Source organism: Equus quagga, chromosome 19 (genome assembly GCF_021613505.1).
Source record: "Equus quagga isolate Etosha38 chromosome 19, UCLA_HA_Equagga_1.0, whole genome shotgun sequence".
Taxonomy (NCBI): domain Eukaryota; kingdom Metazoa; phylum Chordata; class Mammalia; order Perissodactyla; family Equidae; genus Equus; species Equus quagga.
The window spans coordinates 24,789,213-24,814,847 of NC_060285.1; the positions used below are offsets into that span (position 1 = coordinate 24,789,213).

Below are 25,635 nucleotides of genomic sequence, written 5' to 3' on the forward strand. Positions count from 1 at the left end.
AGAAATCTTATTCAGAAAAGGAGCAAAGACGTGGAAGTAAAGAGAGAATAAAGGAGAGATCAGAAGGGAGAGCTCAAGATCAACAGAATGGAGAAGCCAGGGGGGCTGGCCCCGTGGCCGAGTGGTTAAGTTCGCGCGCTCCGCTGCAGGCGGCCCAGTGTTTCGTCGGTTCGAATCCTGGGCGCGGACATGGCACTGCTCGTCAGACCACGCTGAGGCAGCGTCCCACATGCCACAACTAGAGGAACCCACAACGAAGAATACACAACTATGTACCGGGGGGCTTTGGGGAGAAAAAGGAAAAAATAAAATCTTTAAAAAAAAAAAAAAAAAAAAAAAAAAAAAAGAATGGAGAAGCCAGGCAAATTGCTGCAAATAACACTTGGGACTTTTGTCTTTGCTTCATTGCAATTCTTTGGGTTGGTTTGTTTTCTTGGTGGGCATCGAAAGCAGAAAATGCTGAATAAATTGTATTCTAAAATATTGGAATCCTCAGAATTAACAAGTCACATACCTCTCCATGAAAACCAGCTTGGCAGTCATAGTAGCACTGGCAGACAGCAGTGTACAGAGTGGCTCTCCACGTCAGGTGCCTGACAGACAGGAGGGGGACTGAAGATTCCATACACATACTGGCCCACAGGAGATATTCTAAGGCCTGAGAAAGAAAGGGCACAATTGAATTTATTTTCATTTTAAGCTACTAATGATGATTCCATTTAATATAATCAAATTGTAAGTTGTGAGCACAAGTTACTGACTACTTAAACCAAAAATACCATAAATAATGAGCTAAGAAAAAACAAGCATTTAAAAAGTAAAACAATAATTTAGAGAACTCAAAAATCTCAAGTTAGCCATTTGAGAATGACTTTCTTTTTTAGCTCCTAAAGTCCTGTGAACTCAGCTCATTTTTATTAATATTTATCAAGTGTCATCAGTAGTCTAGGAACTATCTCCAACAATATAATTGTTGTTAGCTGGCCTCAAACCAGTGTATTATCCTGAAAATAAACTGGTATAGCAGGGTAGGGAAAATGGAAAAGGCCTATAAAAAGCCGGTAATACTTAGTAGAAACAGTCCAAGATTGGATTTAAATAGACCCGGCTTTCACTTCCTACTTTATCACCTATTTACCTCTCCAGACCTCAATTTTCTCATCTGTAAAATGAGTATTTTAACACATCACAGCAGTACTGTTATGGAGAAAAAGACAACGTACAGGATGTGTTAGGATGGTATTTAGCACATTGTAAGCACTCCATAAACAATGCCTATTACCAGTGTAATTATTCCCAAGCTACAATTTGAAACAAAATAGTGGGGGAAATATCACCATTGTTACTGGCCTGTCTGTAGAAATATACGTAAGAGCCTCCTGTGCTGTTCTAGCTGAAGACTTTCACCACAAATCCATTGATAAGTCTTTTTTGACATATTCTTCCCACAAACCCTACACTGGGGAACATTTTTTGACTCTACGTATTGTACAGTTAACTTTTTCAATCTTTTTCCTTTCTTCAAAAATATTCCAAAAGCTCAAAGAGTAATTGGATTACATTGCCTCTTGTTCAATTTAATATAAGAATAAATTTGGTCTGTGCTCCATATATTATTATAAGAAACATTACTGGGATGAAAATAAGAATCTGTGAGCTAACTACCTCAGGATATCAAATTCTAAATTCTATCCATGGATATATTGGCCTTAACCAAGCAGAATCTCACATGTCTCCGTGGACTACTGGCATACTTCCTCACTTGTCTGCCTGTCTTTGGTCCCACCGTCCCCCTTTTCTTACATACTCCTTCCTTATACATTCTTCTTACCTCCCCCAGAGTATCTTTTTAAAATGCAAGTTGGGTTGTGTCACTCTTGGTCTTAAAACACTCCAGTGGCTCCCTATTGCCTCATGACAAAGTACAAGCCCTTTATAGGGCATGCAAATCCCTTCATGACCTAGTCCCTGTCTTCCTCCCACCCCCACCCATTGCTCTTGACCTTGTGTCGTATACTTAAAGCTGGTCCCAGATGCTTTCCATTCCACAAAACATCTTAGTGGTCCTAATGTGAGCACCTTTGCTCACTCTATTCCCTCCTTCACCCTACAAGACTGAGTTGAATCACTTGCTCCACTGCCAGCAGTGTGACCTTGGACAATTCACTTAAACTCCATGTGCCTCAGGTTCTTCACCTGCAAAGTAGTATAACAATAACTACCTTATAGGATTGTTTGAGGATTAAATGAGTTAACACACATTAAATACTTAGGACATAGCAAACACATAGTAAGCGTTAGCTTTGGTAACAACAATGAAGGCGAAGGAGGAAGGGGGAGCAGGAAAAGATGAAGGAGCAGGAGGAGGAGGAGGACGAGCAGGGGGAAGAGAACTAGTTGTTGAAGATCTTTCTAACGTCCCTAGAAAGAAATGACCATTGCTTCCTTCCTGTCTCTACTGTAGTTGTGTTATGTGTGTATATATATATAACTTACAAATATCTTTATATACACATATGTCATATGTCAGATCCAATTGCATTAATACACTCTTTGAAAACAGGAACAGCATCTTATTCATTATTATATCACCAGCACCTACAACAGTGCGAGGTACCTGGCAGATATTCCCAAGCGCTATTAAATGAATTCATTGAACAACCCTAAAGTCAGCAGAAGCAACTAAGGGAGAGCTAACAAGTATTCTAGATTCTCAAAAAAAATAATGACAAGAAATTTGGACCACAGAACAAAGTCCCTCTTCCAATAACAAATTTGCCTTTCAATAATTGAAGAACTAATTAAGGAAAAATATGTCTATAATAGTCAAATCCACCTTGAAAAGGCAAATCATCAAAAAGTTCCAGGAGCTTCATATGGATAAAGCAAACCCACCAGACTGACATAGTATTTAATAGCCAAAATAGATAAAACACTGGTGACATGCAGACCCTGCTACCGTCTTTGGAGCCTCCAAAGACAGTGTATACAACATGTATGCAAGCAGCTCAGTGGGCATCTAAGAGAAAGAAGAAGCCTGAAAGGCCAGAATTCTCCACTGTCTACTAAGTTTTGATTCCAGAGACAAAGAGACTGTTGGACGCAGTGCAGGGTTTGACACAGCACTGTAATATTCTTTGCCATCCACTGAAGTGTAAGCTCATCCCAATAGAATGTAAGTTGACTTAGGAAAGGGATCCTGCCTGTCTTGTTCACCATTGTATCCCTAGGCCCTAAAACTTTATCCACTGTGTAGTAGAAATGCAATAAATATTTATTGACTGACTGACTGAACTTCATTAAAAAATTTCAGTCCCCGCTGCTAACTATGGAACTATTTCAAGTAATCATAGAACCAAAAGGCTGAGAGTGAATCTAATTTCATCCCCAACCTCACCAGCACTGCCACCTGATGTTCCACATCCTCCCTACCCAAGACTTCCCACCTCCAGTAACAAGGAACATGTCACATGGCATCAGAAAACAATTCGAAACGTGAAAAGTGCTGCCTTAATCTGAAATGAAATCCACTGTGATATACCTCCAGTGCGCTGGTCCTAGTCACGGCTTCCGGAGCAGCACAAAACCATCCAAAACTCACTTCCAAATGACAGCCTTCCGAGAACGTGAAAACACCTGTGCAGCCTGCCTCTCCCTCAGTTCTCTCTCCAGGATAAAGATCCCCGAGCACTTCTCTACATCCAGGAATGGCACTTCCCTTCTCCATCATGGCTGGTCTCCTATGGCTTTGCTTCAGATGGCCATTGTCCCTTTAGAGTTTACGAGCAGCTCACAGTAGGATGAAACTCTGCGTCCCTGGTTCTGGACACTATATCTCTACTGAGCCAGCCTAGGATTGCTTTATTCCTGTTTCTGTTGTTGCTGCTGTCATTGTTGCTGTTGTTTGCTAACCTTGCCACACTGCGAACTGATAGGAAATTAACAGTCAACAAAACTCTTGAGTTTGCTCACATCCGCAGCACAAAAATCCTACAGAAAAAATCTGGATTTGGATTGTTGTGGTTCAAGGGGTATGAGATTAAGCCATGTATAAATTTTCCCCCTTTAAATTCACATCTTTCCAAAAGCCCTTGGGATTCCTGGTCTTAGAAATTTCACATTTCAAAATAAAAATAGCTTCAGTTATCAGTTGTTCACATTATATTTGAGTTCAGCTTCAGACTTAGAATAAAAGACCCTAAATCACAGATTTTAGCGCCAGAAGGGACCTTAAAAGTAACCTCATCTGACTCCAAGTGGCTAAACTGCTTGTGAGTGACATTGCTGGGGCTGGCATTCAGGTCCAGGAGAAAAACCATTTCCAAAAAACAAATCTCAATTTGTAGCACTTTTTCTTGCCCCAAAAGCTACAAAGAACTGTTTCTATAAAAGATGGGATTTCAGCAAGATTGTTCTCTTCATAGAAAAAGAAAAAAAAGACTTTGAAAAACCAAATTATAGGAGCTCAGAAAGAGTATGGTTCAGGTGTCCAGTAGGAAAAAACACACACAATTAATCAGTTCAGCCACGGGATGGCAGTGCAGCCTCATTTATATCCGCTTATATCCTTCGCGGGAAACAACACTGAGAAGCATCTCAAGGTTTGGATCTGAAGTTTCCATAATGGTATGTGGAATAATTTGACAATAATTGTTCAAGCCACAAACTTTACAAAACTATTTCAGTTTTATAGTAAAATGAAACAGACATCAACGTTTTCTTAGAATGAATAGATTCTGTAGTATTCTTTTAATGTTTGCTGAGTAATACACTACAGTTTTAAAAGCCTCAGAAGAAACTACAGATTATCCTCTAAATGAAAGCAAAACTGCCTTTAGGGAAAGAGGTTTCAGAAATCTGGCCTCTCTATTCCCTAAGGTTATGCTGGGGACCGGCTCAGTGTGAAGGGAAATGTTTTCCATCTGGGGAAGAGTCTTCAGGATGTCTTCAGAAACACAGTCATTTCAAATAATATTAACCCCTCCCACACAGCTCACCATTTGAGTAGGTGAGCCAAAACTAGGATGGGTCACGACAGGATTCAATTTAGTCAGCAGACATGCATTATGCTAATGGTGTTGAGAGGCAGTACAGTGTGGCCTCGGCTCTGGCCTCAGCTACATCTCCAACTAGACATGCGACATTGAGCAAGTTAACCTTGCTGAGCCTCAGCTTCCTCATCTATAAAAAGAAGGTAATAAGAGCACCTTCCTCAAAGTGGTGGTGTGAGGATTAAATGAGACAATATGTGAAAGTGCTGAGAAGCATCCCTGATAGATGGTAGGCATTCATTCAATAAATGATGATGATGATGACGGCAGTGCCCACCTCATAAGACTATAACAAGTATTATTATGTATGCAAAGCCCTTCACACAGTACCTAACATATAGCAGGGTTTTGGTAACAATAACAAATGGTAGCCATAATGCCTAGATCCTTTAGGAATAGGAGTTTAGATTGCTCTGGGGTGACACCACATCTATTTCTCCTTCTGTCTTACACTATAACAGACTTGAACTCTAAAATACTACAGAATCAGGGGACCTCAGACCCAGGAGGACTCAGATGTGGCTGGACCTTCAAGGGTTTGTCCCCATTAAATGGACCCATCAAGTTCATTTATAGCCTCAGCTCAGGGATCAACCCATGAGCTGAGGCTTTGGGAATTTCTTAGTGAAAATTATTAATTTCCTTGAAACTTATTATATTGAACAAACTGAAAGAATTCCATCCCAATCTTCAAGTGCCAACTGTACAATTACCCACCACCCTAAAATCTTGCATCCCTCACTCCTCCCAGCCCCATCCCACAAGACTGGAACCACAAAACTATCTTCCCTCAGTCCTTATTTTTTCAGAGAGAAACTCCAGTTCTATGAAGGAGAGAGGAGATGACTTACACAGGGTATAAATAAGAAATTATTTGAAGATGACTATCACATTAAATTAAAATTCTCTCAGCATTAACAAGTACAAACTCTAACAGTTGAATTTTGGCACAGACATCTCTGCTCTCCAAAGCTTTGCCAGACAAATGCTGTAGCAGACCAAATTGTGATGGTTCTGTGAACCAGTATTTGTTGCTACAGCAAGTGCAACAGGAATATGCAAATTCTTTTTAGGATCTGGACCTGAATGTAGAATTGTTGGCATAATCTGCAGGCCAAATTTATATTATACATGGGACAACCTCCTCTCATTTTAATTCACACTCCAAATGCTGGCACAGAGCTTGTTCAAGTCACATCAGTAATAGAGTTTTTAAATTTGAGGAACAAAACAGAAAGAGAACACATAATTAGTGTTATCCATTGAGTGTGCAAATATCTTTTCTTCCATTTTTATTTTTTTAAGTGGCGTCAGATTTTAAGATATTTGGCTATATTTTAAGGAAATAGGAAAAAAAAGTGTCTTGAGTGTTAGAATTTTCAGAATAGGTTTTTGCATGTGATAAAGAAGAATAAAGTAGTAATGTTTCAGATGCCAGCAACAACTCAAGCATGGTCTCAGTGGGAGTACATTCTCCCTTCTTGGCCTAGATTCCAATGACTGGACGATGAATACAGGGAAAAAATATGTCTCCTGCAGACAAAAATGCTACCAACATTGGAGGGAAGTCAGTAGAAGTGTTAGCCACTTCCTCAAACTAAAACTGAGCATTGAGTACTGGAAAGCAAGAATCATTATTCTAAAATAAAGTCCTCTTACCCTCAGCTTGTGACTAGGATAGAGTCTAGGTGTTCATTCGCCCAACTAGCATGTGGGCTGTAAGTCCACACTCTTCAAGCAAAATGAAGCCCAAGCTCCATGGCATGCATAAATCGGGTAACCATACTTTATCACCCAAACCAGGAGACTTTTAAGAGTGAAAGGGAGCACTATTAATAACAGGCATAAACCAGGATTGTCCTGGGCAAGGCAGGATGGATGGTCACCCCACCTAGAGATATACTTGCTGGAAGGATGTTCAATATCAAGTTGACGAGTAATGACTAATCTGAGACACCGAGGGACACTGGAGAATGCCTATCAATTTTAGGAATTCTTTCTTTTCATTAATACTTTATTGTTTGCATTTTTACATTATGATCATGTTGAAGTAAAACTAAGAACACTAAAACTATATAACATATACATTTACTAAGTTTTGTTATATAATTCACTAACTTTCCTTGTTTAGCATTCAATGCTAACAAAAGTCTTAAGAAAATACAGGGGTAGATATTTCATCAGTAAATTTCGTACCTTGGAAGACTGACCTATGATCATCAGTTTTCTGCAAATGGTGTAAATGTAAATGGTACCTAGATGGAGAAAAAGATTGTTAACATGTTTTACAGTCAAATGATGGAATTTTGTATTCCAATATCTAGTTTCAGTCTGTAGTTTCCAAAACAAGTGATCTCATGAGAAAGTCTGATAATGGTTAGAGAGTTATAATCATTATAATTTTTTTTGTAACATGTAGCCAAATCCTTAAAAGAACTAATATAAGTGTTTTTTTATCTTATTTTATTTTATTGCTGAGGAATATTCACCCTGAGCTAACATCTGTGCCAGTCTTCCTTTTTTTAAAAAAGATTTTATTTTTCCTTTTTCTCCCCAAAACCCCCCAGTACATAGTTATGTATTTTTAGTTGTGGGTCCTTCTAGTTGTGGCATGTGGGATGCCACCTCAGCATGGCTTGATGAGCAGTGCCATGTCCGTGCCTAGGATCCAAACTGGCAAAACTCTGGGCCGCTGAAGCAGAGCACGCAAACTTAACCACTTGGCCACAGGGCTGGCCCCAATCTTCCTTTATTTTGTATGTGGGTTGCCACCACAGCATGGCCACCAAGAAGTAGTGTAGGTCTGCACCCATGAACTGAACCCTGGTCACCAAAGTGGAACACACCAAACTTAATCACTAGGCCACAGGGCCAGCTCCCTGACCATACTTTAAATACATTGATACAGGAATATTTCACTCTCATTTTAAAGGCAGTTTAAGTTTTGAAATAGATTGAAGAAAATAATATTTTTAGTAGCATAATTTATGTACCCTGTAGTTTTCTTAATTCATATCAAATGTTATTGGTTCCCAAGATTTCCTTACAGTTGAAAAACTAAAGATTTATCTCCAAATAAGATCAGAATAGATATTTAATCAGCATGGCACAATACTCAATAAGGAAACTCATAATAATTTAAAAATCATAATGATAATGAGTTGCATTACATTCATTTGCAGTCTCATATATTTTTCCCATTATTAAAGTATGTCCTATAAGCACTCTAATGAAAAACAGCATTTCCAGATCCTGTTGAAGATCACTCAAGTATGATTTTTTTTGTCAGGCCATTAATTAATTGAGGATAGAAGGCTGGTGGCAGATGTGGGGAGGGAGGAGTCGGGAACAACATCACCACACATCTCTCTACATACAAAGGACATTAGCCTGCTATACCCATATCCAAGAGATGGTAATGCTTTAAAAAGGCAAGTTATTATAATGACAAGTAGTCTCAATATTTTCTATAAAATATCTGACCTAAAATTCATAACCCTCAAAATTCAACAAATAGGAATCCTATATTCATGTATAAACTTTAAAAGCTTCTGAGAAAACAGCATCTGCTCCAAAACACGCATCACTTGATTAAAACACATCTGTAAACATAATAAATATTAATTACATAAATCATTGACAAAAAAATTTGAATAAAATCTTAAACATTTATAGCACCATAAACGTCACAAGAAATCTTTAACACTCAAGGACTCAACATTCTTCATGTGACTGCTCCCATGACATGGAATTATTTATTTCATGTAACATCCACTCAGAAAGAAACCACTCAGCTGGTTAACAGCTCAACCTCAGCACTCTTATCTCGACTTTGTTCACCTCTGCTTCTAATGTTAAAAAACAAAACTATATAACTGTGTTTCTTGGTAAAAATAAATTAATTAAAATAGTCACCAAGTAAGGATATACCTAGGAAACATATGCTGCTCCACAAAACACGTGATTCGGGTGTAAGCCAGGAGCCTGCATAAACACGTCAGTACAGGGAACTGGGGAATTTCAGGAGCCCGCCCGCAAGAATGACAAGGGCCCTCTGTATTTCAAAAACGCGCCTTTAACCTTTCCAGCCCTAGTACATCCTGACTATAACTGAATCCCTCTTTGATGGTTCAAGATCTTGGCATGGTTCACAAATTCCCGCTGCAGAATCCTGACGGAGACAGTAATTGGTGTGGAATGAACGTAGACTGAATCTTTACGATCTCAGGATATCTCTGGAAGTTTGTTTTGTTTCGTTTTTAACCAAATCCCTAATATGAGTTTATTGTCTTGTCAATAAACTTTTTATCAAAGATGGCCACCACCAAAATAATCTGACTAAGTCTTAAATATCTAACCGAAAGGGCCAATGTATTGTGATAAATTGACTGCAGGTCAATTTATTTTTGACTGCTTAAACTCCAAAGTTTTAAAACTACGGGGTCTTTGCACTTGCTAATCCCCTGAATGGAATGCCCTTCCCCAATCTATCTGGATGGCTCACTTTCCAACCTCCTCTGGTCTTTGCTCAAATGTCATCTCAGTGAGGCCCACCCTGACCATTCTATCTAAAATTGCAGCCCAGCCCTGGTGCAGCCCCCACTCTCCCTATCCCCTTCTTGGCTTTATTTTTCTCCATAATACTCATCACCATCTGACACACCATTTAGTTTTGATTTGTTTATCATCTCCCTAAACCATAATGTAAGCACAAGAACAGGGTTTTTGTCTGTTGTCCACTCCTGTGTCCTTAGCACCTAGAGCAACGCCTGCCACTTAGTAAGTTTTAGATGAGTTAATTAAAACAGAGGCATAGTTAGTGAAACTAAGTATGTGTATCTCCCACAACCCAGCAATCCCACTCCTGGGCATAGATCCCAGAAAACTCTCACACGGGTCTATAAAAGGACATGTGCAAGGATATTCATTGCAGAATTATTTGTGCAATTAGAGGAGGTAGGGCAAACCAGGGACCCATCCCCAGGGGTGCATGGATATCTGGAATACAACTCAGCAGGCAGAGTTAACGAACTAGATTTACATACAGGAACCTGGCTAGATTCTAAAACCATAGTATTCAGCAGAAAAATATTTGGGAAAGAGAATAAAATCTAGAGGATGATACCACCTGTAAAAAGAAAAAGCACACCCCAAGAAAAGGATATAGAAGATACAGAAATCATTTAATCTCTTTTTTAAGAATGTTGGGGGGCCAGCCCTGTGGCCTAGTGGTTACGTTTGGCAGACTCTACTTCAGCGGCCTGGGTTCAGTTCCCGGTCGCACACCTACACCACTTCTCAGCAGCCAAGCTGTGACAGCGACCCACATACAAAATAGAGAAAGACTGGCACAGATGTTAGCTCAGGGTGAATCCTCCTCAAGCAAAAAGAGGAAGATTGGCAACAGATGTCAGCTCAGGGCAAATCTTCCTCAACAACAACAACAACAAAAAGAATAATGGGATTTTGCATGTGTGATCTTAAAAGGACTGCAGACAGGGAGTCATGTTGCATCATTTCGACCTCTCAAGCAAGGCCAACTGCAGGGACCAACCCTCAAGCCTACCACTCCTTCCTGAGCACTGAACATCTGCTCCTGTTCAGTCCCTGCCAAGATATGTGAGCAACTCGGACGGAGAGATGGCAGTGGCTACTCAGCGAATCTCGGAAGCTCTTGAGGATGATCAGGCACAAACGCTTGACAACTGCTGGACTGAAAATTTTCTTCCAAGGTCAGCCTCATCTCTAGCAGCAAATGTAAGGTCTAATTTCAATCAAAACGTCAAAAAATTATTGGGGAGGGTGAGGACAGAAAGGCTAGGAAACACACTTTCAGTTGCTATGGATGAGGGAAAACCCAATATGTTTGCTTTCCATTTATTTTGTCCTGGTCTTGCGTACATAGAACACACTGTCGTTATTTTCCTTTTAAGAACACATTATCCAGAGAACAATATAATAAGTGACTCATTGTAACTTTAAGTTGTGACTTTAAAGAGAATTTAAATTGAATTTAAATTGTAACTCTTTAAAAGGAAAAACAAATGCTACATTGTGATAGATAAGATGCATTTCATGAGACATATAATGTATATATATGCATATATGTGTATCTATACAACATATACATATATATGTATATACAAATACAGTATATACACATATACTCTCAGAGTTCCTCACTCAAAAACAAGTAGGAAGGGAAGGTTGATATTGAGAAAGGCACAGTCACTGGCCAACTTTTGAGGAGAGGACCAATAAATGGATGACGTTTAGAACCAATCTAACCTGCAGTGCCTTTCATCCTTCTCCACTTATATTTACTTATTAACTGTGGCCTCTGCTTTTTATACACCTGAAACCAATTATCCTCACAGCCTCTGACCGTCCCTTCAGCAGAAAACCCAAAGACAAGCTTTGTAAGTCTATGCTTATGAGGACAAACTAAAATGTAATAACAATGTAAAAAAAACCATAATCACGTTAGGAAACGAACACGTTTTAAATCACAAAGTAATCAAGTTAATGTCAAACTTGGCATTTAAATAACTTTGTGAAAGACACAATGGAAAATATAATACATTGGTATATACCATTGAAGATAATCCAGCACAGGTCCTCCTGTGGCAGAGCCACCTGCATGATGAGTCTTAAAGAGGACAAGATATGTAGACAGTGGATCACAGATTCTTTATTCTGGAGGTTCGCATCACTGTCACAGACAAGCTGGTAGTTGCAAATATTTTTGCCATTTAAAGCATGAAACTGAAACATATGGGAAAATATAAGTAAGAATACAAGCAACGTGTACGCAACTTAGGAAAGCATTTCTTAAAATGTAAAAAATTAAAATGGAAACAATTCTACTTAATTAATTTAATAGAGTAGTATAGTGCTATAGACTGAATGTTTATTCATCCAAAATTCATATGTTGAAACCTAATCCCCAATGTGATGGTATTAGGAGGTGGGGCCTTTAGGAGGTGATTAGGTCATGAGGGTGGAGCCCTCATGAATGGGATTAGTGCCCTTACAAAAGAGACCCCAGAGAGCTCCCTCACATCTTCTGCCATGTGAGGACAGAGTAAGAAGACAACTGTCTATGAACAAGGAGTCGGGCTCTCACCAGCCACTGAATCTTTCAGCACCTTGATCTTAGACAGCCCAGCCTCCAGAATGTGAGAAATAAATGTCTGCTGTTTAAGCCATCCAGTCTATGGATTTTTGTCTTAAGAGCCCTAATGGACCAAAAATAAATAAATGTGGTAAAATAGGTTTCTTCAAAGCATCCATTTAGTTAAGATGACCTACCCTTAGTCAAAAAATTTTAAAAGCAAAAAAATAAATAAATAAATACAAAATCCTATAGCCAAAAATATAGAATTGAGTCCATTTTTGTAAACTTACCCAAAGGCATTTTAACTTATTAATTCAGATGTAATTATACCATTTATACAACTCACTCAGCAAATGTTTATTGAGCACTTCTATTTGCCACACTCTGCTAAGCAATAGGGACTCAAAGATGAGGAAGACATGGACCTTGCTCTTAGCAGAGGGAAAAGAACCCCACGCACACACAATGTTAGGAATGCTTAAAGTGATTGCTGTGGTCACTGACTTGAAAGTCTTTCATACGTTTGGATAAGAAGGTTTAAGATAAAGAGATTAGGCTATGGAGCTAGTCCACGGTCAGAACATAGACAGTGTTCCATGTCATTCCAAGGAATATCTACTTCAGGCAAAAGGCAAAATCAAAGGGCAGCGGAGTAGAATGATTTGATTTACGCTTTAGAAATTAATTCTGAAAAAAGTGTGGAAGATGAAAAGCAGAGAGTGGAGGACAAAGCTACCTGTAGGAAGGGTAGGAGAGAACAAAGGCCAGTGAGGTGCCCAGAGATACCAAGGCCCTGAAATGGGGCCCTGGAATCAAAGCTGAAGAAAAAAGAAAGATTTGAGTCTTCTCTGAGTCAATGGGATTTAGTAACCAATTAGACGTGGGAGGTAAAGGGGAGGAAGAGATCTGCAACGACTTCCTGCTTGGGTGACTGACTGGAGCCAAATACGAAGAAAAGATGATGAGTTCAGTTTGGGATATGTCAAGTGTGAGATGCTCATGATGTTAACCGGATAGATGTGGAGTTCAGAAGAGAGATTTTGGCTAAAGTGCTGTTAAAGCTGTGGGAAGGGGACACTCTTAATCATAGAAATGGGCCTTTCTCTACCTCATAGATTTCCTGCTTGGATGAATGCACACTGTTTCTACCCACCACGTAGTTGGTATCACAGAGGATATTTATCGAATGCATCTACATGTTGGAATAATCATTATCTTCAAAGTGTTCCCTCTTTTAGAAGCAGATAAAGATACCTAATATTTTTTGAGAGTCGGGCCCTATTTTAAGTCTTTTATTATCCCAGCCATCATAAAACAACCTTATGAGGTAGGTCTTATTATTACTTTCGTTTCACAGAGAGGAAACTGAGGCACAAAGAAATTACATAACTTCTCCAAGGTCCCACTGTTAGCAAGTGGCACAGCAGCTCTCTGAACCCAGGCAGGTTGGCTCAAGAGATCAAATTCTCACCAACTCTGCCTTCAGACCTCCCTATAGTACATAAAATGGGGATCATTAAATAACATGATTAAGTATCTTTGCAAGAAATTTTGCTGTTAATATTTTTACTGTAATTTCTTCATTATTACTGCTTCATATATGATCCCTATGCATTTAATCCAAAATCTATTTCTCTAACAAAACTTCTCATGACCTTTAGGTTCTGCACTGTCAAGTTCCTACCAGACAAAATTTTCAATCCATTCATTCTCTTACTCACTCATTTTATACACATTTGTTGACAAGTACAGTGTGCCAGTGTCATGCCAGAACCTCAAACTTAGCATGAAAAAACAAATTCTTCATGTCTTTTCATGCCCATCATAATGGTCCTGCTGGCATACTCTTGTTGGCCTCATTGCTTTAACTCCTGTCTCTAGTCTTTTTCCTTCTAATCTATTCTGTGTACCACCTCTAGATTAATAATTCTGACTATATCACTTCATTCATTCAATAAGGCTTTACTAAGCATCTGTTACATGCCAAGCACTGTTTTAGGCACTAGAGATTAGAGATTGGAGCAGTCCCTGTCCTCACAAAGCTCACGTTCTAGAAGGGAAGACAGGCAATAAAAAAAATAAATAAAAATGTATCAGGTGATAATAAGTGATATAAAGAAAAATAAAACAGAGAGTGCAAGAGACCTGAAGGAAGTGAGGGATGAGCCACACAGATATCTAGGACACAAGCTTTCCAGACAGTGGAGCTCACCACTGCACTGATGCTAACCAGGGAGGCTGAGTGGAAGCAGGATAATGCAATAGTACACCAGAGAGAGATGGGAGCATGGACCAGGGTGGTAGAGGAGGGGCCTTAAAAGCTCAAACTCCTAAACTTTTCATTCAGTACTCTTCCCAATGGGTTGCCAACATATATTGCCTAGTATTCTCATTCATGCATCTATGGTAGAGCTAAATTGAACTGCTCAATGTGCCCCCAAACATGCCTTGAGATTTTCTGCTTATTAAACCACATGGTGTTTCCAAAGCCTTGAATAATCATCAAGCCTAGAATAACACAGCTTTCGAGTCAGACCAATTAGGGTTCAAACACCAGCTCTGCCCATTGCTTTAAGTAGGCTAGGTTTCTTAGTCTCTAATAAGACTCGGTTTCCTCATCTGTAAAAGAGACATACTAGTACCCACCCATTAGGACCATAAGGAGGCTGCAAGACGACAATTCATATAATGCCTACAGAAGACTATCTAGCCCGTGGTGACCGCTCAACCACTGAATCAATGGTAGCAGTTAACACAATAATACTGGTATACTAGAAATAAAGCAGGAAATTTTTGTATCAAAAGATCTATGTTTGATCTCCAGAGCCACCAGTTACTAACTATGTGATGAGCTTCCTTGTTCTGTTTTGTAAAATAGGGATAATAATAGTATCTAACTCAAGAAGTCATTGTGAGGATAAAATAAGTTTTCTAAAGCACTTTGTAAACCAAAAGTGCTCTACACATATTAGTTATTCTGATAACAACAACCGTCTGCTGGATGAATGACTGATTATAGTGACACCACCTCCAAAGCGTCTTCACAAAGTTTATTAAGTGCCCTTTCTTATCCAGCACTGAAAACATTCATTAAGCAACTTATAGCACACAAGTAAATGCTATGCTACACAAATGAAAGACGTTTAGAAGCTGTCAACTAAAGGATATACTGCATCACCAATCATAAATTGCAGCTATTTTAGCTACTGCTTTCATCTTACTGTATGTGTAGCCGTTTTGTCTCCAAAGCCTTTTGGAAAAAAGACAGTTTTGAATTGATTCACATCTGCTTTATTCTCATCAAAGTTGATGCTGAACTGCTGAAGATACCGCCCATAGCACTGTAAAAGGGCCAATTTATATTCCTGAAATAAAAAGAGGGCTTGATGAAAGTTTCAAAATGTCATTTTGCTTATTATTATTAAAATTCAGTAATAGACATATTATTCTTAACAGTACCAACATTGATTATTACTATTAATACTATTACTACCATCATTACGCTATTACTACCATCATCACTACCATTTCCAAACACGCAGTGTGTGACAGACACTGCGCCTGGCAACTCAGGTGCACTGTTTCACCTAATCCTCCTCACAGCAAGCCTACTGTGAGAGGAGACCATCAGGATCTCAAAGGTAAGGATATTCCCTAGGGAATTATGTGTGGTAATACCTGTATATCCTCAAAATCCAAAAAATTCAACATCACCAGGTCAGGATCACCTATTCAATCAGAGAGGTAGATGAGTTGCATTGTTAGCTTTGCATCTCTCATACCTGCTAAGCTCCAAAAAAGAAGGAAAAAAAGAGTGGAGGAGGGGAAGGAGGGAGGGAGGGAGGGAGAAAAGGAGGGGGAAAAGGAAGAAAGGAGGGAGAGAGAAAGAGAAAGAAGGAAGGAAGGAAGGAGAGAGGGAGAGAAGAGAGAGACAGAAAGAAGAGGGAGGGCAGGAGGGAGGAGAAAGAGGGAGGGAGGGAGAGATAAACGGGGGAGGGAGGGAGGGAGGAAGGAAGGAAGGAAGGCAGGAAGGAAAGAAATAAAGAAAGAGAAGAAGGAAGAGAAAGAGAGGAAGGAAGGAAGAGAGGGAGGAGGAGGGGGGAGGGAGGAAGAAGAGGGGAGAAAGAAATGCAGATGATGAGCTCGCCCTCTCTCTTCATCTGTCAACAGTTTCTAAAGCTGCATCAGGACAAATCAAAATATTCTGAGTTATTGTTAGTTATGATTCTTGTTAGTTCTGATTCATGCTTATGTTCCCATTACAAAGTCAGATGCCTCCTTTCTGTAGCCCACAGGGCACCGCTGACCTGGAAAGTTTCAGTGCAGTGGATGTGAGCCGGGCTCTGAATATGAGTCAGCTGCAACCCTTCCTCGGTCTCCTCCCCTGCAATTGTGTCTCCAGGAAAAGCAACTGCCCTGGGTGTGAACTGCCTGTCAGGTTACCTCGCCCCTTGGGAGGCATCCACAGTGAAACGCTGTTTTGTTTCTATTTCTATTGACTTGTTTGTTACTTGTTCACTAATTAATTCTGAATCTTTTCCGTTCTCACTTGATTCATATAATGAATTCACATCTAGGTTCAAAACAAGAGTATTCCAACAAGATAATCGTTACTGTAACCAAAATAAAAATGAAGAGATTCTAGAAACTAAAGTAACAACTCAAGTTTGTTTTCAGGATTATAAATACCTTTATTGGCCCACTTTCCCACCAGTGAAAAGTAGATAAAACGTTTTCTTTGTTCCTTTAAGTAAATTTTAAAATATCCTATCTGGGCCTTTCTCTCTGAAATATTCTGAATCCTTAGCCGCTACCCATCATCAGCTTGCTTTATCGACATCTAAGAAGTTCCTTCCTCCTCCCTCCGCCAGCATCCACTCCACCCACCTGGATACTCCTCAGACATCTCCAACTGTGCTGTGTATCACCAGTTCCTTATATTGAGGAGAACCATAAAAACCAAGAGTGGGGGGCCGGCCCAGTGGTGCAGCGGTTAAGTTCGCACGTTCCACTTCCATGGCCCACAGTTCACTGGTTCGGATCCTGGGAGCAGACATGGCACTGCTTATCAAGCCATGCTGTGGTAGGCGTCCCACATATAAAGTGGAGGAAGATGGGCACGGATGTTAGCTCAGGGCCAGTCTTCCTCAGCAAAAAGAGGAGGATTGGCAGCAGATGTTAGCTCAGAGCTAATCTTCCTCAAAAAAAACAAAAACAAAAAAACCAAGGGGGGTGCTCCTCCCCTGTCAAAACTGTTATTCTACTTCATATGAATATAGCTTACAAGTTGGATCTCATCTGCACTTTTTTCTGTCGTTTTCCAAAGTCTGTATTTTCAAGTTTCTAAGAAACACGGTCCAATTATATGGAGCTAAGGTGAGTCTCTTATTTTGGTAGCAGAAAATAGATCTTTGTTCATCATTATGAAAGTTCCTCCACATCTTATTCTCTGTTTGGTAAGCTTCCCTCCCAGACCAAAAGGATTCAAGTCCAGAAAATAGAAACAGAAGAGGAAAATGAAGTTGAGAAACTGAAGATTGAGAAAACACTGAATACTGCCCATGTCTGGCCTAAAATCACCTTGGATAAAACAACTCTCGGTCCAAGGATCCTAGATGTGCCAAACACATATACACTTGGAATAATCTGATCCTATGCCAGAGCTTAAGGGAAAAACTCACATTATCATTAACTGAAAACCAAGCCATGGTGTGGTCTTATTAAACCAAGTCCATGAGTCCACAGCCATCCAAGACCTGGGCATTGATATGGAACTAGAAACAGGGCACAAACTCAGTTCAGAATAGAATATTGAGCAAGAAACAGGGCACGGACGGAAGGACTGCTAAAATTACATACAGCAAAACATTAAGAAGGAGCTGAAAGTCATTAAAACAGGGTCCTGGGAACCAGACAACACAGCAGCAAAGCCAGGAGCAAAGAGAGGTGTCCGCTGGGCAAGGCCAGCCATGTGAAAAACAACAGGAAGTGGTGTCTGGGCTCCTTTGTCTAAGGTAGGAACATGATGACTCAGCATTTCCTGTGGGGCGCCTACCACACCCTCTGTTAAGAGGGGCTGTGCTCCTGCCCATCCCCAGCCGGCTGTCTTTCCATTCAGGAGTCTCTCACCTCTGGAGAATCTCAAGGACAAAATTAAAAAACAAACACTTTTCTGGTTATGGTGCCTCATTAAGGTTTTACATATTCATTTATATTTTTCAGAGAAAAAAATCAAATCATGTAAAATAAGAACTGTATCAAACCAAATAATAATAATTATTAGCCAAATGAGTTTCATTGAGGCTCTTTTTATTCCGGAGGCACTTACTTTCATTTCACAAAGGCTATCTCCAACCTTCAGAAGCTTTTCATTGTAATAGGCAGCTGGCAGCCGGGGGGCGTACTTGGTCCAGATATTAAACAATGAGGTGGCACTGTAAAAAAATCATAAAATAAAATGATATCTTCAAAGTCAGCAGGAAAGCTCAATTAATTAGCAAGCAATCCTGAAACACTGATCTTGTGCTGAATACAAAATATGCCCTATTGTTAATGTCTAATTATTAAGAAATGTAACTATCGTTAAATTTATTGCTTCTTTTGTGCCAAGCAGTGGTTGAAGCTCTTTATATGCATTTTTTAAACGGACTTTATTTTTTTAGAGCAATTTTAGGTTCGCAGCAAAATTGAGTTAGAAGGTACAGAGATTTTCCATTTACCCTTTGCCCCCACACATGCACAGCCACCCCCACTGTCAACATCCCCCACCAGAGTGAAGCAGTTGTTACAATTGGTGAACCTACACTGACACATCATTCACAGTGTCCACAGTTTCCATTAGCGTTTACTCCTGATGTTACACACTCTATGGGTTTGGACAAATATATAATGACACGTATCCATCACTATAGTATCATCCAGAGTAGTTTCACTGCCCTAAACAGCCTCTGCGCTCTGCCTATTCATTCCCCTCCCCCAACCCCAGGCAACCATGATCTCTTTCCTCTCTCCATAGTTTTGTATTTTTCAAAATGTCCTATAATTGGAATAATACAGTATGTAGCCTTTTCAGATTGGTTTCTGTCACTAGTAATATGCATTTAAGATTCCTCCATTTTTTTTTTTATGGCTTTCCTTTCAGCATTGAATAATATTCCATTGTCTGGATATACCGGTTTATCTATCCACTCACTGAAGGATATTTTGTTTGCTTCCAAGTTTTGGCAATTTGAATAAAGCTGCTATAAACATCCATGTGCAGATATTTGTATACACATAAGTTTTCAACTCCTTTGGGTAAATACCAAGAAGCGCAATTGCTGGATCGTACAATAAGAGTATGTTTAGTTTTGCAAGAAACCACCAAACTGTCTTCCAAAATGGCTGGACCATTTCACATTCCCACTAGCAATGAATGAGTTCCTGTTGCTACACGTCCTCATCAGCATTTGGTGCTGTCAGTGTTCCAGATTTTGGCCATGCTGGCAGGTGTGCAGTGGTATCTCATTGTTGTTTTAATTTGCATCTTCCTGATGAGATATCATGAGTAGCATCTTTTCATATATTTATTTGCCATTTGTATTCTTTGGTGAGGTGTTTAGTAAGGTCTTTAGCCCATTTTTTTAATCAGGTTGTTTGTTTTCTTATTGAGTTTTAAGAGTTCTTTGTATATTTTGGATAAAAGTCCTTTAACAGAGATGCCCTTTGCAAATATTTTCTCCCACTCTGTGGCTTGTCTTTTCATTCTCTTGGCAGTGTCTTTCACAGAGCAGAAATTTTTAATTTTAATGAGGTCCAGCTTACCAATTCTCTCTTTCATAGATCATGTCTTTGGTGTCATATCCAAAAACTTATTGCCAAACCCAAGGTCATCTGGATTTCTCCTGTATTATCTCCTATGAATTTGATATCATTGCATTATACATTTAGGTCTATGGTCCATTTTGAGTTAATTTTTGTGAAGGATGTAAGGTCTGTTTCTAGATTCATTTTTTTACATGTGGATGTACAGATGTCCAAGCACCATTTGTTAAAAAGACCATCTTTGTTCATTGCATTGCCTATGCTCCTTTATCAAAGATCAGTTGACTATATTTATGTGGGTCTATTTCCTGGCTCTCTACTCTGTTCCATTGCTCTGTTTGCCCATTCTTTCACCAATACCACGCAACCTTGATTATTATATCTTTATAGCAAATCTTGAAGTTAGGCAGTGTAAGTGCTCCAACTTCATTCTCCCTCAATATTGTGTTGGCTATCCTGGGTCTTTTGCCAACACGAATTTTTTTCATTTCATTTTCACAACAACCCCGAGCTGGGTAACATCAATATCCCAAATATACAGTTGATGAAACTGATGCTCAGTGCATCCCTGCTCTTAACTAGTATATTGCTGTGCCTTTCCAGTCCTCAGGAATGTAAACTCCCCGAGGGCCAGAATGAGTGAATAAGGGCACGGCCCCATGGCTGAGTGGTTAAGTTTGCGTGCTCCGGCTCCGCGGCCCAGGGTTTCACCGGTTCGGTGTGGACACGGCACCGCTTGTCAGGCCACACTGAGGCAGTGTCCCATATGACACAACTAGAAGGATCCACAACTAAAATACGCAACTATGTACTGGGGGAATTTGGGGAGAAAATGCAGGGGAAAAAAAAAGATTGGCAACAGTTGTTAGCTCAGGTGCCAATCTTTAGGAAAAAAAAAAAAGAATGAGTGAATAAATAAATAAATGTCTAGGGAAAAAACTTCTTTGTTTTTATTTTATTCTTTTCTATAAATCGTTCAGATATCTAGTCAGACCATTCAGGGTTATGGTTCCTTCACCAAGTAAAACAAAGCATAGTATTCTCAAAATGGTTTCCAATCAGAATTTAGAAGCGTAGCAGATCATTGCTTATTTTGTTTATTCACTTATTTAACATTTACTCCTTCCCTCTCTCTTGGAAATTATAAATACCTCTAGGAGAAATCCAAATTTCCCTTAACAGTTGTCCAATCCTATTTCATAAGTTTCTAGATAAGCACAATGTTATGGACTGAATATGTATGTCCCCCAAAATCCATATGTTGACGCCCTACCTGCTATGAGTATTTGGAGAGGAGAATTCTGAGGAAGTAATTAAGGTTAAATGAGGCCAAAGGGTGGGGCCCTGGCTCAAGGGGATTAACACCCTTCTCAGAATTCTGAGACTCCAGAGAACTTGTGTGCTGGCGCTCGCGCTCTCTCGCTCTCTCGCTCTCTCGCTCTCTCTGCACTTCCTCAGAGGAAAGGCTATGTGAGGACAAAGTGGTTGTCTGCGAGCTAGGAAGAGCGAGAGCTCTAACAGAAACTGACCCTGCTAGACCTTGATCTGGGACTTCTGGCCTCAGGAACTGCAAGAAATAAATTTCTGTTGTTTAAAACCACCCAGTCTATGGTATTTTGTTATGGCAGCCCAAACTGGCTAATTAGTAATTAGTAGGTCAAACTGACTAATACAGACAGGAGCCCAAACTTCCGGATTGCAGATGTCTCTAGTAGGTATGATGTGTATGTTGGGATAGTAAGCAAACAACCCCAACAGAAACATGTCGATTAATTCATTCAGGTAACAAATGATATTGACTGAGTGACAAGGGAGGGGTGGGGGACAGGGTACTCCTGCCTTTATGGACTGATTAATAATATTCTGGGGTAGGAAAATATATTAATGTACCAAGTAGTAAATAACCATGCCAAATAAATACTGCGGCACATACAGCCCACAGAAGTTTAAAAAGGGAGTTTTTTGGTTTGTACTTTTTTATTACCTTTTTCACTTTCATTTGCTGCTTCATAAAATGCCATAGTATGACTTAATATCATAAATCCAAGAAATTCACCAAGTCTTGCTAGAATTTTTAAATTATGTAGGTGAAAGAGTTAATTCTTCCAAACCTCACGGATGAGATAATGATGACTAGATTTGTTACTCATAAAAGAAAAATACCAGCTTTGTTAAATCAATCAAGATTATATAAGAAGAGAACTTTCTTTTTTTTTTAAGTGAACCCTAAGTTCAAGACAAGACTGCTCATTGGGAATGGCTTACATAATGATTAAACAAGGAAAATATAATATATGCTATATAATTTACATCATTTAAGAGAAGAATGTTAATATACTTTGGATTGCTGATTGGATACCTGCTGCTGGATATTTAGACTTTTCTAAGATAGAAGATCATAACTGTTTAAACAGACTATCTAAATCTTATGTGCTTATAACACAAGTACAAAGACAAATCACACTCTAAATTTAATGACACTGCTGGTACGATCAAAAGCTGTATTTTAGATACTATGAATTTTTATGCTTATGGAAGTTCCTATAGTTATAAAAAGAAACAAATTTTTATTTTAAAAAATAACCATCTGTCAAGTATGTTATAAAAGCAAATCCTCCCTCCTGTACTCCTAACTGGGCTCAACACTGCCATTTTGTTCCATTTGGACAAGATCACCAAAATAGTATCTTAAAACAAAAATCACATAAGGTTAATTCCTTGCCAAGAACTACCCAATGGTTTCCCATTGCATTCGGGATAAATGCAAACTCTACAGATGGCCTCTAAAACCTTCCAAAGCTCTACCTGCTCCTCTCATCTTGTCTCACCACTGCACCCACTCGCTAAGCTATGCTAGACTGGCTCTGTCCGTTCCTCCAAAGTCCTTGGCTCTTTCCTGCCAAGATCTTCCCACAGGCTTGTTCCCTCTGTTTGTCCTCTCTCCCTGCCTGTTCAACCGCCCAGCATCCTTCTAATCTCAGTTTAACGTTACCTCTCTCACCATTCACTTGAAAGCAGGTCCCTGCTGTGTTCTCTTTAAGCCTCTGCTCAAGTGTCATCTACTCTGACTACCTTATGGAAAACTGCAACCTCCTGTCTCCTATGCCATAACTCTTCCTCTCTTTACTTTTCTCCCTGGCATTTATCACTTTCTAAGTCACGATAAAATGGACTGACTTAATATGTTCATTGTCTATTCTCCCTTCTAGAATATAAGCACCAAGAGGGCAGGGATTTTTGTTTGGTTCACTCCTGTGTTTCCAGCACCTAGTACAATGCCCAGCTCAGGTAAGGGCTCAGTAGCTTCTTCTTTCTTAGCACTTGTTGTTTGTGTGTTCCTTTAAGGACTCACTGAAAGCCTATCTCCCTTTCTAGTCTACAAGCTCCATGAACAAGGATTCCCACACCTATTTTGTTCACCACTGAATAACCCATGACTGGGGCAGTGCCTGGCCTATAGTAGAGCCTCAGTAAAAATTGTTGAGTAAACAAATGCTAAATTCTATGAGAGGTTAGATGGCTAAGGTTTGTGTCAATCCTTAATGTTTGTGATTCTCTTATAGTCTGTTTCAAGATGGAACAGATACTGTACCTACCGATTGGCCCAGGTCTACTTTCCCATATAGAACATTAACAATTTCTGAGAAAGCCAGGATAACAACCTTTGAATTCTTTCAATAGCAAATATTCATTGAATGTTTACTATGTCCCAACCCCCAGGCTAGGCGCTAGAGACAGGAAAATGAAAAAGAGATGCATTATCCAAAGTCATCAGGGAGTTTATATTCCAGTGGGAGAAACAAATAACACACAAGAAAATATACAAATAAAAATAAATAAATTGATGAGCAAACCTGCATGAGAAGGAAAGATTACTCTAAGGAGGTAACAATTGAGAAAGTAATAACAAGGAGACAGATATTTGAAAAGCTGAGGGAAGAAAATTTCAGATAAAGGAGGCTGCAAATATCAAGGCCGTGGGCTGAGAAATAATAGCATCTGTTCCCCTGGAAAGTCCTGAAGAGAGGTGAGGAATGAGCTGAGATCGGAGAGGCAGGCAGGGCCAGATCCTCAGACGCTGGAGGACACCAGGAGTTTTAATTTTATTCTAAAAGCAATGGGAAGCAGTAGAAAGACTTTAGCTGGGGGAGCAGGTGATTTATTTATAAAGGTCACCCTGGCTGCTATGTGAAAGATAGACTTGAAACTTGAGTGCCTGCAAGGAAATTCGAGATGGTGGTGGTTTGGATTGGAATGCTGGTAATGGAGATGGGAAGATAAAGTGCTGTCTAACACACAAACAGAGAAATGTTTTAAATATAAATACATATAGCTTAGGTATGTAATGTGCTCTCCTCGGTCAATCCTTGGTTCTCATCTTACATGCCCATCAGCAGGATTTGCCACAGTTGATCAATCATTCCTTTCTCCTTGAAACACTTTCTCTACTTGGCTTCCAGTACACCACAAACTTACTGGTTTTTCCCTAACCTCCATAGCTACTCCTTAGTCTCTGCTGGTTTCTTTGTGTTTTTTTTGAGGAAGATTAGCCCTGAGCTAACATCTGCCACCAATCCTCCTCTTTTTGCTGAGGAAGACTGGCCCGTAGCTAACATCCGTGCCCATCTTCCTCTACTTTATATGTAGGGCGCCTACCACAGAAGGCTTGCCCAGTGGCACTGTGTCCGCACCAGGATCCAAACCGGCGAACCCCGGGCTGCCAAAGTGGAACGTGTGAACCTAACCACTGTGCCACTGGGCCAGCCCCTCTGCTGGTTTCTATTTATCTCCTCTACTTGTCAATGTTGGAGGGTCCCGGGGTTCAGTCCTTGGACTCTCCTCTTCTCCACCTACACTTACTCCCTTAGCTATTCCATCGTGTCATGAGTTAAATATCATTAATATGCTGATGGATCTCAAATGCATATCTTCTCTGACCTACAGACTCAAATGTCCAACTATCTACATAACAGGTCTGCCTGGATGCTGAATTACCTTTCAGTCTTAATATATCTAAAACTAAACTGTTGATCTACTTTGCTCTTGCCAGAAACCTGTTCTGCCCACAGCCACAATCCCACCCCAGGACTTTCACACTTGCCATTGTCCCCGTGTGGCCAACTCTTTCTACAGAAATCCTCATCACTTGCTGCCATATCTCCTTCTCATCTTTCTCAAAGGCCACTTTTCCCAGCTTTCTCCACCCATGTTTGCAGTCACTCCATTTTAAATTGCAACACCTATCCCGTATCCTCCATCCACACTCCCTTCTAATTTTCTCCCCAGGACTTATCTCCTTGTAAAATGATTTCTTTACATATTTGTTAAGTAACTGTCTGTAGTCACAAAAATATATGCTCCATGAGGTTACCGATTTTTATATCTTTTGTTAACTTGATGTCCTCGTTCCTAGAACGGTACCTGATATATAGGAGGTATTCAATAAATAGTTAAATGCATGAATGAATATAAAGATAAGTTAAAACTGTTTCTTCATATTAAATGCATGAATGGTAAGTATAAGTTGAAACTATTCACTATTCTGGTGTTCTTTGCCATCGGTCTACATTCATAACTGTTCAGTTTGCAATGTATTTTGACCGGGAAAGAAAGTTGGTAACATAAACAGGAAAGAACCTTAAAAACAGGTAGTTTGCAGTTTGT

The 25,635-nt window shown here is 39.7% G+C and overlaps 1 protein-coding gene across 8 annotated transcripts in view; it reads right to left on the reverse strand.

Moving 5' to 3' along the window:
- CFAP54 (cilia and flagella associated protein 54) overlaps positions 1 to 25,635 on the reverse strand; it is a 298,057-nt gene that overhangs the window by 271,436 nt on the left and 986 nt on the right. For 7 of the 8 annotated variants that reach the window (XM_046646603.1, XM_046646606.1, XM_046646605.1 and 4 more), the window contains exons 2-6: positions 18,497 to 18,602; positions 15,390 to 15,533; positions 11,645 to 11,816; positions 7,248 to 7,306; positions 515 to 658 (exon numbers count right to left, since the gene is read on the reverse strand). In XM_046646603.1, the coding sequence (XP_046502559.1) occupies positions 515 to 658; positions 7,248 to 7,306; positions 11,645 to 11,816; positions 15,390 to 15,533; positions 18,497 to 18,602 (625 nt within the window). The remainder of the gene's footprint in view (positions 1 to 514; positions 659 to 7,247; positions 7,307 to 11,644; positions 11,817 to 15,389; positions 15,534 to 18,496; positions 18,603 to 25,635) is intronic. The other variant, XM_046646604.1, reaches the window with a different exon arrangement.